General features: G+C 41.5%; 1 protein-coding gene across 2 annotated transcripts in view; it reads right to left on the reverse strand.

The window, feature by feature from the left end:
- Positions 1 to 263: 263 nt before the first annotated feature.
- The window catches only part of LOC124593815 (protein O-mannosyl-transferase TMTC4-like), a 135,580-nt gene continuing 117,305 nt past the window's right edge, over positions 264 to 18,538 (reverse strand). For both annotated transcript variants that reach the window (XM_047132163.1, XM_047132164.1), the window contains exons 12-13: positions 2,541 to 2,723; positions 264 to 786 (exon numbers count right to left, since the gene is read on the reverse strand). In XM_047132163.1, coding sequence (XP_046988119.1) covers positions 593 to 786; positions 2,541 to 2,723 — 377 coding nt within the window. In that variant the 3' untranslated portion in view covers positions 264 to 592. The remainder of the gene's footprint in view (positions 787 to 2,540; positions 2,724 to 18,538) is intronic.

Genomic DNA, 18,538 nt, shown 5'->3' on the forward strand with positions numbered 1-18,538 from the left:
ATATATTCTTTATCATCAACATAGCAGATGGCAGTGTTAGAACAGTTCTAGTGCATGTCTGGCTTTAATGACAGTATTCATTATATTTTAATAATAGTATACATTATAAAATTTTTAATGGGACTATAATCACTTATGTGAAGACAGATAACTGGGTGGGATCTGTTCAAAATTTATGTGCCACTTTTTGGGTTGTTAGCTCTGAGTGAGTGTTAAAACATACAATATTAGGATGAATGGAAGGGGAAATACATTACAACTGGTTAACACAATCCCAGCCTTTATTTCTAGTAACCAAACACTCGTTCTCCAGGAAGATTTGTTGGATCCACAGCACAACAAAGCAAGCCACAGCTGTAACTATTTATAAAAACAGATAAAAAAGACTAAACCTATCACTGACAATCTTGTATTATCACATTTGGTTACTGCATGAAACATCTACATGGGCAGTGACAACAGATATATTTCATTGTTACAACAAACTGTGAGGACTCCAGGAATAATCACTTTTCTGATTCCACACATGATTCAGTTACAATGAGAACATAATTAATCCAGTCTTTTCTTGATATTAAAAAAAATGACATTGTCAAGCATTACAGGTATTTACCTCTTTCTTTCCCTTTTTTGTCTGTTTAGCAAGTGAATAATCTTGTTTTGAACGAAATGTACGGACCACATTCAGATTATCTATTGTACTTTGCATTGTAGGGTCTATGGCCAGTGCTATTTTATACAACGTTTCTGCCTTTGGGTACTTCTTCCAGCGATGGTATAAAACTCCTGAGGAGAAATATGTATGTGAATACAAAATGAAAATGAATTCATGGAGTACATTCAAGTATCACAGTTTCATAATGGAATAAATTAGCATCAAATAACATGAAAATATATTAAACACAACTGTCAAATATAGCTATCTACAAAGCTACACTTAAAAGTTTGTGAGCAAAAATATTTCATTCCCTCTCCTACCACTGCCACGCTACACTGTTGTTGTTGTCGTCATCACTGTGGTCTTCAGTCCAAATATTAGTTTGATGCAACTCTCCATACTGATCTATTCTGTGCAAGCCTCTTCATCTCCAAATTACCACTACAACCTACATCCATTTGAACTTGATTATTGTGTTCCTCCTTCCACAATTTTTACCCCCCACACCTCCAACTATTACCATACTGATGAGTCCTTGATACCTTATCAACCAATCCCTGCTTTGAGTTATGTTGCCCTACAAATTTCTTTTTTTCCATAATCCATTTAGTACCTCCTTTATTACACTATCTACTCATCTAATCTTCAGAATTGTTCAGTAGCAACATATTTCAAAGGCTTCTATTTTGTTCTGGTGTAAACTGCTTACCATCCACATTTCACTTCTGTACAATGCTACACTCCAAATAAATACTTCCAGAAAAGGCTCCCTAACATTTACATTTATATTAGATGTTAAAAAATTCCTGTTTTTCAGAAATGCTTTCCTTGCTACAGCCAGTCTGTGGTTTACATCTTTTCTGCTTTGGCCATCGTGAGTTATTTTGTTGCCTAAATAGCAAAACTCATTGACTACTTTTAGTGTCTCATTTGCTAATCTAAATCCCCAGCAATGCCCGATTTAATTTGGCTACATTTCATTAACCCCCCCTTCTTTTTTACTTTTGTTCACCTTATAACCTTTCAAGACCCTATCCATTCTGTTCAGCTGCTCTTCCAAGTCCTTTCCTGTCTCTGGCAGAATTACAGTGCTATGAATATACAGATGAAAAGTAATGCAGTAGTGAAAAAAAAAAGGACTAATAACCAGTTGACACAACATGTCAAGCTTGAATAGAAAATTTAAAAAATTTAATCAGCAGAGCTACAGCATAATAATCTACAGATCCCATGATGATGATACAAGTTCTGAAAAATGATAAAAGAAATTAAAAAAATTATAGTTCTACTATTTCACCAAATTTTACTTGGCTCTTCTGGGTGTAAAATTGAAAAATCTTCTACATGTCAATCAACACTGCCAACTTAAAAGTGAGAGTTATATTAGCACAGATGATTCTCTATTTTACGCTTAACAATTTTGTTTCTAAAAAGATTCTCAAACTTATAAAATCATTTTTTGTCATATAGAAAAGTGAGTCATTCTCAGTTTTATGATGAGATAGAAGACATATTTTTTAATGCAGTGTCATATGGAATTTGTAACATCATTCTTTAACTTGTAATTACCTTACAATCACATTGGCAAAATGTATAAAAATTAACTCTTTTAAAACTATATTCAGAACACAATGTTTGTTGATAACATCAGAGGTAGGGAATTTCTCACTTACTATATTTTTTTCTAGTCTCTAAGAGACTTTTTACATCTTTATAAGTTTCACCTTGCTGTTGCTCATTTCTGAACTGTAAAACTGAACTAGAAAAACTGATGGAGTTAATGAATGAGGGCAAGTCCATGTAATGATTTAATAATAACAGATGGAACAAGTGTGAAAACTGTAGCAATGATTATATAATAAGGGAATACATTGGCACTTACCTAAATTTGAGTAGTACAAGGCATTATTTGAATCAAAGTGAATTGCCAGCTGGAAATGTTTTTCAGCTTCCTCATATTTCCCAGACTTGCCCAGAGTATTTGCCAGACTAAAATGCAAAGATGGCTCATGTGGAAGATGCGAAAGGGCTGACTGCCCCACAACTTCAGCTTCAGTAATATTGCCTAGTAAAAGGAAACCACAAATGTAACCACGCCATGAGTAATCCAGTCTAAACATTATTTTAAAAAATTCAATTTTCAGCTAATTATCAAGAATGAATGTCAGTGGTGCAATTATTTTATCTAAGACAAACATTTGAATTCCATCCATATATTCCATTACAAACTGCATTTTTCTTTCAACTTCACAAACTAAAATTAGCCACAAACTGTTCTCATTAAACCTTACACAGGCACGCCTATGTATACAGAGCACCAACTGCAAATTACATTGCCTTGTACTGTTCCATTGTTATTTCACCATTGTGAGCAAGTACCTATTAATTCATTATTTCTTGAGCTAACATAGTGGTTAGTTGTATTGTCATACATCCAAACGATCAGCAGTAATATAAAATAAACAGCGAACTAGCTGAGAAAAAATTTATGATCTGTGCTAGAAAATGACTCAGATTGGAAGGTAGCAGCACAATTCCACAATGAGGGTGTTGTCTACGAGATAATTAGTAAGCAAATAAACAGTTAGCTGGGGTCTGAAGCAAATGCTCTGTTTAATGCATTAGGTGGGTCACTACTGTGGGGTAACTCTCATACATGGAAAATATCGTATTCATGATCCATGGAACTAGTATTAATCTAATCTAATCTAATCTGAGCGATATAATGAAGAATCATTTTATTATATTTTAATTAAACAGTGAATTAGCTCATATTATGTAAGTTTATTTTATCATTCTTTAATTAAACTAAGATTAAACTGTGATTTTGCTCAGATGTTTACCTTGGTAACATAAAGACAGGCATTCTTTCTATGTGTACAAAGTACGCCGCATGCCCTTTTGTGTTATGAAAGAGGGTACCGCTAGAGGACTCCCTGAAACTACTTGAGAGCCATTTCGATGAAGACACAGTGGAATTATTCCAGCATGTGCTCACAACCATGTATTCCCAGTGTGGGGGTAAGTTTTATGAACAGGTGGGTGGAGTTGCTATGGGATACCCACTGGCACCATGTATCGCTAACCTGTACACGGCATACTTCGCGGATATCATCTTGGAAACAGCACGCCTTAAACCCAAGGTCTTTTATCAGTGCGTGGACAATACTTTCATGTTCTAGCCACACAGTGAGGACACTCTAAAAAATATTCTCTACCATCTGAACAGCATACATGAGAACATCAAGTTCACAATGGAATTAGAAGAAAATGGGTGCTTACCCTTCCTCTATGTCACAATAAAGAAAAAAACATATGGAATACTGTGACACTCGACTACCGAAAGAAAACACACACAGTTCTGTACCTCAACACCAACAGCTGCCACTACCCAGCACAACAGAAATTTGTGTTCACAACACTTGTCCGCAGAGATCATGAAATTTGCGACAAGGACAGTTTACCTACTGATATGCAGCACCTAAACAAAACCTTACAGAAAAATGGCTACACTAAAACACAGATTGCACGCGCTCTCAAGTTGGCCAAGAAGAAGAAGGAGGACCTTCAGGAAGGAAGAAGAGGACAATAAGGGCCTGGCATTCCTCTTGCATGTGGGCCCACTCACGGCAAAGATTTCCAGGATACTGGAGAAGAACAAGCCAAAACCATCTTCCATCCTCCAGCAAAAATCAGGAATATGGTGGGCTCAATGAAGGACAACCTGGATCTAAGAACATCGGCTTTCTACAGCATTTGATGTGATTTAGAAAACAATATATCGGACAGACACAGCGTTGCATCACACAACACTTCCCTGAACACATGAGAAGCGTTCGCCTTGGACAAAAGGCAAAATCTGTGGTAGCGGAGCACAGCTTTAGTGAAGAACACATGTTTCAGTTGGAACAAACCAGGATGATGTGTAGAGTGAATAGTTTCTAGGAGTCTATTATTAAAGAGACAGTGGAGCTGTGAGTCAATGACAACCTGGTCAACTGGGATAGTGGCTTCCAATTTAGCACTGTGTGAGACACGACATTAGCAAGAATACGAAAGAGTGCACCAGTGGAGGTAGCACAGTGGCAATTGATGGAATAAACAGGCTGCACCGAGATGAGATGCTGAGACAAGACACCAAAACCCACCGGCCACGAGCTCTCCCTCCCCCCCCCACCCCCCCCCCCCCCCACCCCATATGCTGCTGCACCGATTCCACTTGTGCTTGATTGGTCCGACTGGCATCATGTATGCAGAGAAGCCTGTGGTCCAGCAGCTATAAAGACCTGGATGAGACATGAACCTGACACTTCACCTGAAAATGGCAAGTAAGAAACTTGCTGAAATGTTGCCAGAGTATGATGCACCGACACAGCTGTCAACCTGAGAAGATTTTATCATCGAGATTCACTGAAAAAGCCTGCATTCTCACATGTGCACTGTTCTTTCAAGGCTTCTCTATACTCAAAATTAAAACACAAAACTTTAGGCATCACAAGTGCTTGTAAAGATGAAAGCTAATTTTTGGGGTTCCATACCTCAATCAGTATAAACGGAATCATTACTGGATTGCTTTGTTGTCAGGTCATCAGTCTGTCTGTCCGACTGTTAACAAACCTTTTCCTCACAAATGGGTAGACGTATCAAGCTGAAATTTATGTCACACACCCTGGTCTATAGTCCATTGTTAGTGTAAAAAATTGAAGCTTCTAAACTAGTGCAATCAAAAGATCCAGCAATTAATGTCACATATTTTAATACTCCAAAAGTCAATCATCAAAACTTCTAGGGTACTTCCTGTTGGCCTAGAATCATGAAATTTGACAAAACAGAAGATTTCATAGTGCACCCAAAGGAAAAAAGTCTGAAAACAGTAAATTTGTAATTATATCACACAATTTTTTTTGTCATTTCTTATCTGACTCTTGTCTGTTAGTCTGCTTGTTATGGCCCTTTTTCTCAGCAATGAGTACATGAATCGAGTTGACATTTATGTCACATACTAAGGTCTATAGGCTCTTGGTGGTGTAATAAATATAAGCTTCTAAGTCAGTACTATCAAAAGTTATGACCATTGAGGTCACATATTTAGATACAAACTCCCTCATCAAACCATACAGGGTGCTTCCCATTGGCCTGGAATCATGAAATTTGGCAAAAAGTAAGGTTTCACAGTACAACCAAAGGAAAAAAAAGTCCAAAAACTGTAAGTTTGTAATTATTTCACACGGAAAAAAAAATTTTCTGGCATGTTGTGTTATCAGACTGACTTGACTGTTAATCTGTCAGTTAAGACACCCTTTTTCTCAAGAACAGTATCAAGTTGAAATTTTAGTCACATACTAAGGTCTATGATCCCTTTACAGTATAATAAACATAAGCTTTGAAGTCAATGTAATCAAAAGGTACAGTCATTCATGTCACATAATTTGATACTCATAAATTCAGTCATCAAAAGCTATAAGGGTCTTCCTGTTGATCAACAATGATGAAATTTGGCAAGAAGTACCTTTTCACAGTATAATAAAAGGAAAACATCTGAAAAATTTTAATTTGTAATTATATAACATGAAAAAAGTATTTCTTTTGTCATTTGTTGTCTGATGTCCAACTTGAAATTAAAACAGTCAGTAGTTCTGCATTCAGGCTGACTGAGTCATAATGGTGAAAGTCAAACATCAGGCAAGGAATGACTTTATTGCTCGTATGATACACTTCGGAATCTGTCCATCATCAGATGTCCATGAACACAGTCTATGAATGTTTGTTTCACATACAACTTGAAATGCCATATCTACTTGCAGCAATCACTTCTGGATATCTAATGATGGATAAATTCTGAAATTCATCATATGAGCAATAAAGTCATTTCTTGCCTGGTGTTTGACTTTTGCCTTCCTCAATGCAGTCAGCCTGAATGGAAAACTACTGATTATAATAATAATGGTCACCTGCCTCTTGCATGACATTATGTCACATTTATATTATTGAAATTAAAACATTTTTGAAGTCATGGAATCCCTGGATCTTGCCAGTATCAGTGTCAATAACAGGCAAAAATGGTTGAGACTGTGAATTCCCAGAATGGATGAACTTTCTATATACATAATTAAGTTTGTACAGAACCCTCAGTGCACGAGCCCTACTCACCCCTGGCCAATTATTTAATATCTGCATAAGAAGTAAATATTTTATTACACTACTGACCATTAAAACTGCTACACCAAGGAGAAATGCAGATGATAAACGGGTATTCATTGGACAAATATATTATACTAGAACTAACATGTGATTACATTTTCATGCAATTTGGGTGCATAGATCCTGACAAATCAGTAACCAGAACAACCGCCTCTAGCCGTAATAACAGCCTTGATACATCTGGGCATTGAGTCAAAGAGAGCTTGGATTGCGTGTACAGGTACAGCTACCTATGCAGCTTCTAGGTAATACCACAGTTCATCAAGAGTAGTGACTGGCATATTGTGACAAGCCAGTTGCTTGGCCACCATTGACCAGACGTTTTCAATTGCTGAGAGATCTGAAGGATGTGCTGGCCAGGACAGCAGTCGAACATTTTCTGTATCCAGAAAGGCCCATACAGGATCTGCAACATGCGGTCGTGCATTATCCTGCTGAAATGTAGGGTTTCACAGGGATCGAATGAAGGGTAGAGCCACGGGTCGTAACACATCTGAAATGTAACGTTCACTGTTCAAAGTGCTGTCAATGTGAACAATAAGTGACCAATATGTGTAAACAATGGCACCTCATACCATCACGCCAGGTGATACGGCAGTATGGCAATGATGAATACATGCTTCCAATGTGCGTTTATCGCGAAGTCACCAAACATGGATTCAACCATCATGATGCTGTAAACAGAACCTGGAGTCATCTGAAAAAATTACGTTTTGCCATTTGTGCACCCAGGTTTGTCGTTGAGTACACCACTGCAGGCGCTCCTGTCTGTGATGCAGCGTCAAGGGTAACTGCAACCATGGTCTCCGAGCTGATAGTCCATGCTGCTGCAAACATCGTTGAACTGTTCGTGCAGATGGTTGTTGTCTTGCAAATGTCCCCATCTGTTGACTCAGGGATTGAGACATGGCTGCACGATCCATTACAGTCATGCGGATAAGATGCCTGTCATCTCGACTGCTAGTGATACGAGGCCATTGGGGTCCAGCACGGCGTTCCGTATTACCCTCCTGAACCCACCGATTCCATATTCTGCTACCACTCATTGGATCTCGACCAGCGCTAGCAGCAGTGTCGCGATATGATAAACTGCAATCGCGATAGGCTACAATCCGACCTTTATCAAATTCGGAAACCTGATGGTACGCATTTCTCCTCCTTACACGAGGCATCACAACAACATTTCACCAGGCAACGCCGGCCAACTGCTGTTTGTGTATGAGAAATCGGTTGGAAACTTTCCTCATGTCAGCACATTGTAGGTGTCGCCACCGGCACCAACCTTGTGTGAATGCTCTGAAAAGCTAATCATTTGCATATCACAGCATCTTCTTCCTGTCGGTTAAATTTCACGTCTGTAGCCCGTCATCTTCATGGTGTAGCAATTTTAATGGCCAGTAGTGTACATTATTTACAAAACATGTAATCAATTGTGATATGTTCACATATCTCCAATGCAAATTACATTCAAAATCCTGTTATGCCTTGTATCTTTAAACATAAAAAAAAGGTCACAATATTTCTCTAAATAACTAAAACCATCTTTCACTGAAGGAAAGATTACTTCATTGTCCAATATAACAGAGTGAAATGGTAAGCTAATGTAATGGGTGTATTACACAAAAAAAGAGTAATTATGAACTATATTATTACTTTTTATTATACTCTAATTGTTAACTACATTTGCCTGATAATGGATACATAAATGTATGCTAATATAAGTTCTACACTCATTGCACTACACAGGTTCTGTCACCAGTGTGGTGTAAAAAAATTTCTGGCCACATGTCATTTTGTACTAAAACTTCCTATCACTGTGAGCAAATCATCTTTAGACTTCTGCACAAAATTGTAGCAATTATATTTTATCTCTGTTTACAATAGAGAACTTCCCACCACTCTCATCCTCTTAACTAACCAACTAACCCCATCCAAACAGACCTCAGAAGGCCCAACAGTACTGACCAACAGCTGTATCATCCTCAGCTGGTAGGCATCACTGGAAGTGGAGAGACACAGGGTCAACGGAGTCAACACACCACTCTCCCGACCGTTCTCAGGTTTCATGACTGGAGATGCTACTTCTCAATCAAGTAGCTCCTCAACTGGCCTCACAAGGACTGAGTGTGCCCTGCTTGACAAAAGCTCTTGACAGACCAGACAGAAATCCAACCAAGTACTAACCAAGCCTGACAGAGTTTAACTTCAATGATCTGATGGGAACTGGAGTTTCCACTGTTGCAAGACTGTTGGTCCCTCATCCTCTTGTAACAGTGAAATTATTTTCCATGTATGGAAGAAAATAAAGCTACTAATTCATCATCTACCTGTATTAACATGACATGATGTGCTGTGATGTGATGTAATGTAATGTGTATCTCACTTTGCGAAGATGGGCAGAAGAAGATACAATTGCCGAAACTTAAAAACCACATTCTATTTAAACCTTTAAATGCAGAAAATGACTTAAGCAACAACCTTTATGCAATCACATAATGTCAAAATACTGTCTACCACTACAGCCAATGGCTCTACACTGCAGCAATGTGATGACATGTAATCAGTAACTGACAAATTTTATACTCATAAAACAAAAAGTTCTGGCAGAATGTAAATAATTTTGGAGTCTAGGAGACCACTCACCAAATAGTAGAAGTGTGGAGTTGCTGTCAGGTGCACATAAAAATAATTAAAACTGGCTAGATACATCGTGCTGGCTGAACACACAATGTCAGGATAGCAGTTTAGCAATGAGACCGATGTGAGGCATTGTGTCGGGTGGGGTGGGTAGAGGGAGGCAGAGGCAGCTAGCAGGAGGAGGAGGTAAGATGCAGTAGCTGACAGCTCACAGGGAGGCATCTAGCGTAGAGGTTAGCGATTAAGACACAGAGACACCAGAACCAAAGATTTCATGCAGTGCACAATGATGAGCACTTGAAGGCGTGGATTGGGTGGCGGTGACAGGACAGAGGAAAGGGAGACTGTTGGGTGGAGGGCCTGAGTGCATGAATGCAGTGAGTTAGCAGAGACTGTGGCCAGGAGGATTCAGGGAGCGAAGGGTATGTTGCAAGAATAGCTCCTATCTCCACATCTGGTGCTCTGGGTAGGTTCTAGATGCCATAGGTTGTGAAGTAAACATTGACCATGAGCACGTTGTGCTCAGCAGTATGTCCTGCCACTGCTTTGTTAACTCTGTTCTTTGTTAAAGTGTGGCAGTGTTCACCCATTCTGGTGGATAGGCACGCAGTGGCCATGCCCATATAAATTGGTGTGAAGAACTTGCAGTAGAGCCAGTGTACAACATGGCTACTTTCAAAAGTGTCTCTGCCTCCAATGGGATAAGATACGCCTGTGACAGGACTAGACTCGGATACGCTGAGCAGACGAATTCAGAAGGTCTTGCAACTGGAGCTTCCACAGGGATATGATTCATGTGGCAAGGGGGTAGGAGTGAGAATGGCATAAGTATGGACCAGGATGTTTTGTACATTGGGTGGGCAGCAGAATACCACTTTAGGATGGGTCAGATGTGGGATGCCCTTCATTTCTGGACAGTCCACCCCTGGCAGCTGAGTGGTCAGCATGACAGACTGTCAATCCTAAGGGCCTGGGTTCGATTCCCGGCTGGGTTGGAGATTTTCTCCGCTCAGGGACTGGGTGTTGTGTTGTCCTAATCATCATCATTTCATCCCCATTGACGCGCAGGTCGCCGAAGTGGCGTCAGATCGAAAGACCTGCACCAGGCGAACGGTTTACCCGATGGGAGGCCTTAGCCACACGACATTTCCATTTCCATTTCTGGACACAGTGATTGATAGTCAAAGCTCTCTTGAAGCGTATGGTTCAGTTGCTCTGGCCTGGGGTGAGATTGTGTGATGAGGAGGACACTCCTTTGCAGCTCCTTCTTGGGGTGGTGGAAGGATTAGGTGTAAGTGAGGATATGGTATGGAAAATCTGTTTGTGGACCAACTGTGGAGAGTAGTACCTGTCTGGAAAGGCTCTGTGAAATCTTCAGCAAAAAAATTACTGCAGATGGAAGGGGATGCAGTTGCCAAAATGCAGGTGATGTGGATAGTTAGTTAGCTTGTTATGGGCAGAGGTATGGAATGAATCCATCAAGAGGTGAAACTGAATCCATCAAGAGGTGAAGATCAAAGTCTAGGAAGGTGGCATTGGAAATGTGGATACTTACTAGCCATAAGTTTTTTTAAGATATAATGAAGACTTCAACAAGAACTCTCTGCAGATATATACAAACGTGACGAGAATTTTCCCATGGTACCACAATCAATGATCAGGGCCATGGTAGATGGTGAGCCCGAAAATACTGTTCTATATGCCAGAGCTTCTGTAAATGTGATGTTGCCAAGTTTTCTTCAAAAAATAATGGAGCAGAAGAAGTTACCTATATTCCAGGTTAGCAACTGTAAGGTTATTGGAGCTAATGGCACAAAATCAAAAAAAAATGGTTCAAATGGCTCTGAGCACTATGGGACTTAACATCTGTGGTCATCAGTCCCCTAGAACTTAGAACTACTTAAGCCTAACTAACCTAAGGACATCACACACATCCATGCCTGAGGCAGGATTCGAACCTGCGACCGTAGCAGTCGCGCGGTTCCAGACTGAGCGCCTGAACCGCTAGACCACCATGGCCGGCTGGCACAAAATCCCGGAGCATAAGAGTGCAGACAAAGATGATGAATTTCAGTAGGGAATGTAGTGGATGCATACAAGTTCCTAGTTCTTAATGGATTAATTGTAAACTAGACGTTGGGAGTGAGCTCTTTCTACGAAAAGGAAACAAAGTTCAACTTTTCAGTGGGCTACATCTTATTCTGGATTCATAGAGCTACAATCTGAATGAATGAACGAAGCAAGATGAGAGTCACTGAAGATACCGTATATGAAACCAGCTTCATCTTGTCTATGATCAACACTCCAAAACCCAAAATGTTCCTGCCACAGAAATCACTGAGCTTAATACGTCACAGGGGCAGCAGTTAGCAAATTTCCTAGTGCAAAATTATAAAGTTTTTGAAGAACAGCGAGGCATAATTAAAGGCCGCATATACCATATAACCATATAGAGGTGTTTTCTTACCAGACTTCCTGCCATACTTTATACTCAATTCCCTGGCCCCAATGGAAGCCTGTCAATGATGAGATTATGAGGATGTTACAATGGACCTTTTTATAAAAAAAAAAAGACTTGCATGAATCTTATTCATGAGTTCACGAGTGGAAGACAGAGATTTCTTCACAGACCTTTTGTGAACTTTTGTTTCGAGAAATGAAGAATAACTGTGATATGTGTCAACCTACACACTAGTGATTTATACTTTTATATTACACAAGTTGCATTAATATGTGCAGTTTTTCAAATTTTGTCATTCTGCTTAGAAAATAGATTCCTATTGTTGTGTAATGTCAATGAATGCTTTTCCCTGAAATGGATTTCCTAAGTAAAAATTAATACTCTGTGTTACATGAATTTTATTTGTGATAAGGAATCTCCAGGAGAGGATTATCATTTTTTAAAGTAATTAAATAATTTTCTTTGCTTTTATTTGAGAATTTGTAGGCTCAGTAAACTGAGCAAATGTTAGTTTAATTTCATCCAATAGTTCACAGTTCCCTAATGTTACAGGAACTGATCATTTAATTACTCCATAACAAGAATAATTTAAGGTTCTTAGATCTAGATTTTGCTCTAGTGTCTAAAAACATGGGATGGTACAAGTGAGCAGTTTGTCTTGACTGACGTGTAGTGCTATGCACACCATTCCATCTTCGTTACTTGAAAGGATAAAACATGAGCTGAATTTAGTTTGCTTCAGAATTATTTTTTTCCAGCTATGTAAAGATTAAAATGATACTATGGAACTGTTATTTAGAGAAGTGAGGGAGTGAGTTGTTTCGTGTGTGTGTGTGTGTGTGTGTGTGTGTAAAAACATTTTTAATTGAACATGAATATTTAGCTTATGGTTTGTGATGATTTGTGGAACTCTTTTAAGTATCAGCGGAAACATATCGCCCCTTTAATCTGTGTGAGACACAAAACCAATGCTGTACATTGAATTATTGGATAAAATGCAACATGATAATCAGCCAGAATAACTGAGAGCTTATGTAGTTATGAACATTGAATGTGACAAAGGTTTATTTCAACATTGAACTATCAGTGACTGATCGTTCTTTCACTTGTAAGACTGGTGAATTTGACGTCTGTAAGACAAGCACATTTGCATGTTTTGAAAGAAAATCTTCATACTTGTAAACATACCATTTCCAAAACAAACAAATTCAGGTCAACATAATTCAGTAGAAGTCCATATTTATGTTTAGACAGTTTCTTTCCAGCTCTAAAAAGGGTAGGTATTACGAAGTGATTCTGAATGTTTTCCATGTATCTACACCACCGCTACTAGCATGGCACTGTGAGGGTTATGGCCATCCTGAGGGTGGTGTTCATTCCTGACCATACAGCAATCAGCCAATCCACTCACGGATGACTACTACAATTATGTTCCAGATCCACTTTGCCAAGATCTACTTCCATCGTGTTACGGTACACTGAAATCATTGTGGTGTTTTTCTGTTCCAACTCTCATACCACAAATTTTCCATCCATAGCTCCTGTTTATAATCAGTATCCACTAGAATATTACATGAGTTTCCTTGACATTTAGTTCTCACAATATGAGAATGCACATTCATACAAAAGCAATTCACTTAACACAATTTCTTTGTTGAATTCATGTAGTAAATTGAGGTTGACCAGGTTATGGTCAAGGTTTTGCCATGGTTCCTTCGACCCAGTGCTGAATGGAAAACCCAGAATTCATTAGTTACTTCGACAGATGTGCTAACAGCTAAGGTGAAAAGTTTTGTGCTAACAGCTAAGGTGAAAAGTTTTGTGCTAGCTGCATTTTCAGAACTTCAATCTTGGTACCTATTTGGTAGCTTGTTATCATATGCTACCCTAAAAATAATCAATGAAAACAATCAATTATTGATAAAATTATTTAATTGGACAGATTAAAAAACCTACTCACCAAATGGCAGCAGAACACACACATAAAAGACTGTTGTGATTGGCAAGCTTTTGGAGTCAGTGGCTCAATCTTTAGACAGAAGGATTCAAGGGGAAGGAAGAAGGTTGAAGGAAAAGGATTGGAGAAGTCTAGGAAAAGGGGCAGATTTGGGGAATGTCACCCAGAACTGCGGGTCAGCGGAGACTTACCGTACGGGATGAGAAAGAAAGACTGATTGTTGGGGACTGCATGGACGAGATTTGAAAACCTGAGAGCTTAAAGGTAGAAGACAGGGTAATATGCAAGACTTTAAGCTCTCAGGTTTTCAAATCTCATCCGATGTACTCCCCAACAATCAGTCTTTCCTTCTCATCCCATACAGTAAGTCTCCCCTGACCTGAAGTTCTGGGTGACTTTCCCAAAATCTACTCTTTTTCCTAGACCTCTCCAGTCCTTTTCCTTCACCCTTCTTCCTTCACCTTCAACCATTCTGTCTGAAGAAGGAGTCACTGGCTCTGAAAGCTTGCTAATCACAATAGTCTTTTATGTGTGTGTTCTTCTGCTATTTGGTCCTAAAAAGAATCAGCTGCATTTATTCACTTAAGCATCCAGGAAAGAATAACAGTTGTTAACCTACTGAACTGAACAGTTACAAATGTTAATATGAATTCCGATAATGATTCTCTATTTAGCGAGCACTTAGGTATACGTACACATGAACAAGCAGTGACAGATGATGACAGTAGACAATTCTGCAATTAACTACTCATCCCTTACCATGGAGCCTTGTGCTGTCACCATATCTGAGTAAACTTTATTCCAAATGTATCTGGGTATACGCTTGAACTGAGGATACAGAAACTGTGACTTTATTAAGAACCTCTCATTTTTTTTCATATTTTATGGAAGCTTATTCTATATGAACATGTTTTGAACATGGCTTGGAATTCTCTGGGTACTGAATGAAAGTTACTCTCTGAATTTTGAAAAACTTTTTTGCTGGGACTTCTAATAGAATTTAAGTATGAGACGCATTAGAAATCAATGTATTAAAGAGATCAATATTAATTCTTCATTGTGTTGTAGAAAGCCATTGTACAAGAAATTGTAATGTAGTTAATTATATGCAATGTGTCTGAGTATACTATAATGAATGTTAAGGACATTGTTTGGGATTGTGAACTAATAATTAAAACACACACACACATACACACACACACCCACACCCACACACACACACACACACACACACACAGGTATGTTTAACTAATTTGTATTGTTGTTGTTTATGTCTTCTGTTATAACCTTTAATCACTAATAAATTGCGTGGATGTACAAAAGTAGAAACAATAGCGGGTTACATGCTATTAACTCCGTATCTGTCATCCGACTGCTGTGCCGTGACATGCGGCCGGCACCGTTCATAGCCAGGTGGCGCTCCCGCGCTCGGCCGAGCTGCGGAGCGCCTCTATCGCCGTGTTCGCGTACTGACGTAGCGGCACTTTTAAATCTCGTGGCACTGTCACAACACTTTTCCCCCCTTGAAAAAAAACACTCACTTCCTTGGAGACACAGACAGTGCGGAGACATCCATGGCCTCTTGGGAGGCCCCGAGAAGATCCCGCGGAGAAACACGAGAGTATGGTCGAAAATGTCCAGGATGGAAGCTTGCGCGTGGAACGCGCCTCCTGGACGAGATGATGGGTGAAAACTCCGGAGCAGCATCCATAGGTGTCATGGACCTGGGGGTGTGCCCCAGCGAGATGGGTCCCGGAGAAGGCGGCATCGCGACTGGGGCTGGTTCCGGCGTACTTGGAAGCAGTAGCGACGTTGGCTGCAGCAACACGCCCGGAAGATCGGCAGCAGCGACAGGACTGGCTTCTCGGGCTGGTGGAGACGAAAGAATGGGCGGTGGCACCGGCGTGGCCACCACTCGTGGGCGCATCTGGTCGTAATGGCGAACAACCATGCCATCGTCCGTACGTATTTCACAAAGCCGGCGGCCGCAAAGAGCCTGGACCACCCCTGGAATCCATTTAGGGCGAGATCCATACCTCCGTGCCCACACGTCGGCGCCCACCGAGTATTTTCCCGCACTAGGGGACACAGTACAAGGCCTGACAGAGTGAAGCAGGTGCAGTAGAGTGCGCGGTTGGTGGCCATGCAAGAGTACAGCAGGGCTGTGATCACCCAGAGGCGTGAAGCGATAAGAACTCAGAAATTGCAACAGAGCGTCTTCTGTGGAAAAATCACTAAGGAATTTTTTCATCTAGCTTTTGAAAGTGCGGACAAGGCGCTCGACCTCCCCATTCGATTGCAGATGGAAGGGCGGTGCTGTAACATGATGAATTCCTTGTCCAGTACAAAAATCACGGAAGGCCTGCGAAGAGAACTGAGAGCCATTGTCCGTGACAATCGTGGATGGAAGACCTTCTAGCGCAAAAATTTTGGACAAAGCCAGCGTCGTCGCCGCAGTGGTGGGCGACGGACATCGAACAACAAACGGAAACTTCGAGAAGGCGTCAATCAACAGTAGCCAATAAGTGCCGAGGAAGGGGTCGGCAAAGTCAGCGTGCACCCGTTCCCACGGCTGCGCCGGATCAGGCCGCGGAGAGGGCATAGTACAAGGTGCAGCCAGTTGTTGAGCACACTGACCACACGCAGCGACCATATGGGCGATGTCCGAATCAATACCGGGCCAATAAACGTGCCTGTGGGCCAAGGACTTAGTCCGAGAAATCCCCCAATGGCCTTCATGCAATAGTTTGAGAACGTCTTTGCGAAGAGAGGCTGGCACCACGACCCGTGGAGATGCGCCATCTGTGGCCAGAAGAACAACACCCTCACGAACAGACAGACGAAGGCGCAAGGCATGGTAGTTGCGTAGGGGATCCGATGCCCGGCCCTTGGTCCTGTCCAGCCAACCCCGTTGAACAAAACCGATCCCCTGACGCAGGACCGGGTCCCATGCAGTAGCCGACGCGACCTGCGAACCTGTAAGTGGAAAACCCTCGACCGCACGACGTTCTTCCTCATCAATGTGGAAACAGAGTAGTTCATCTCGATCGAAAACCGGGTCAGGGCCCATCGGCAAACGCGACAATGCGCCAGCGTTGGCGTGCTGGGCTGTGGGGTGATAGTGAATCTCATAGTGAAAATGAGACAAGTATAAGGCCCAACGTTGCAGGCGGTGAGCTGCCTTATCTGGAAACGATGCCGAGGGGCTGAACAGAGAGACCATCGGCTTGTGGTCGGTGATGAGGTGAAACTTAGAACCATACAAAAAAATGTTGAACTTTTTTAGAGCATAAATGATAGCGAGCGCCTCCTTTTCGATTTGAGAGTAACGCCGTTGGGCATCGTTGAGGGTCTTGGAAGCATAGGAGATGGGTCGTTCCGGCCCATCCTCATCCCGATGGGCGAGAACAGCCCCTAGGCCATACTGTGACGCATCAGTCGCCAGAACCAAGTGCTGACCCGGACGGAATGTGGCAAGACAAGGTGCCGACTGCAAATGAGCCTTCAGGCGGACAAAAGCCTGCTCACACTCGTCGGACCAACAGAAAGGAACGTTTTTGCGTAACAGCTGATGCAGAGGATGAGCCACCGCCGCCGGGGATGGAATGAATTTGTGATAATAAGCAATCTTGCCTAGAAATGCCTGAAGTTCTTTGCCTGTAGACGGCCGGGGTAGAGCGGTAATGGCCGCTGTCGTAGAGGACGTATACCCTCACGGGACAAGTGGAAACCAAGATACACAATGGAGGGTTGGAAGAACTGTGACTTGTCCAGATTGCACTTCAACCCAGCCAAATGCAGAACCCGAAACAGTGAACGCAAATTGCGAAGGTGCTCCTCAGTGGAGGCCCCCGTGACAACAATGTCATCCAGGTAGTTGATGCAGCCGGGAACGGAAGCCGTGAGCTGTTCCAAAAACCGCTGAAAAATGACCGGCGCACTAGCGACACCAAATGGTAACCACTGGTACTGATACAACCCACAAGGAGTGTTGATGACGAGAAATTCCTTGGAAGACGTGTCCAACGGCAACTGATGGTACGCCTCCGATAAGTCAAGTTTGGAAAAGAACTGGCCCCCAGCGAGCTTGGTAAATAACTCCTCAGGATGGGGAAGAGGATAAGTGTCAATGAGGCTCTGAGTGTTGACAGTGGCTTTAAAATCACCACACAATCGCAGACTCCCGTTTGGTTTAGAAACCACCACGATTGGCGATGCCCATTCGCTGGAGGTAACAAGAAGGAGAATCCCTGAAGCTGTTAACCTGTCTATCTCAGCCTTGACAGGTGCACGCAACACCATCGGAATAGGGCGTGCCCGGAAAAACTTAGGGCGAACTGTAGGTTTAAGAGTAATGTGCGCTTCAAAATCCTTGGCACGAACCAGACCAGCAGAGAACACGGACGAGAATTCAGAACACAATCCATCCAGCTGTTGATACGGAATATCCTCAGATATGAGGTGCACATCATCATCAATGGAGAACCCGAACAACTGGAAAGCATCATAACCAAACAGGTTTTCCGTGCCCGCATGATCCACCACATAAAACGTGAGGGGCCTAACAACAGACTTGTAGGCAGTGGAAGCATCAAACTGGCCAACGATAGGAATTTTCTGCTTA

The sequence above is a fragment of the Schistocerca americana genome, chromosome 2 (assembly GCF_021461395.2).
Source record: "Schistocerca americana isolate TAMUIC-IGC-003095 chromosome 2, iqSchAmer2.1, whole genome shotgun sequence".
In the NCBI taxonomy this organism is placed as follows: domain Eukaryota; kingdom Metazoa; phylum Arthropoda; class Insecta; order Orthoptera; family Acrididae; genus Schistocerca; species Schistocerca americana.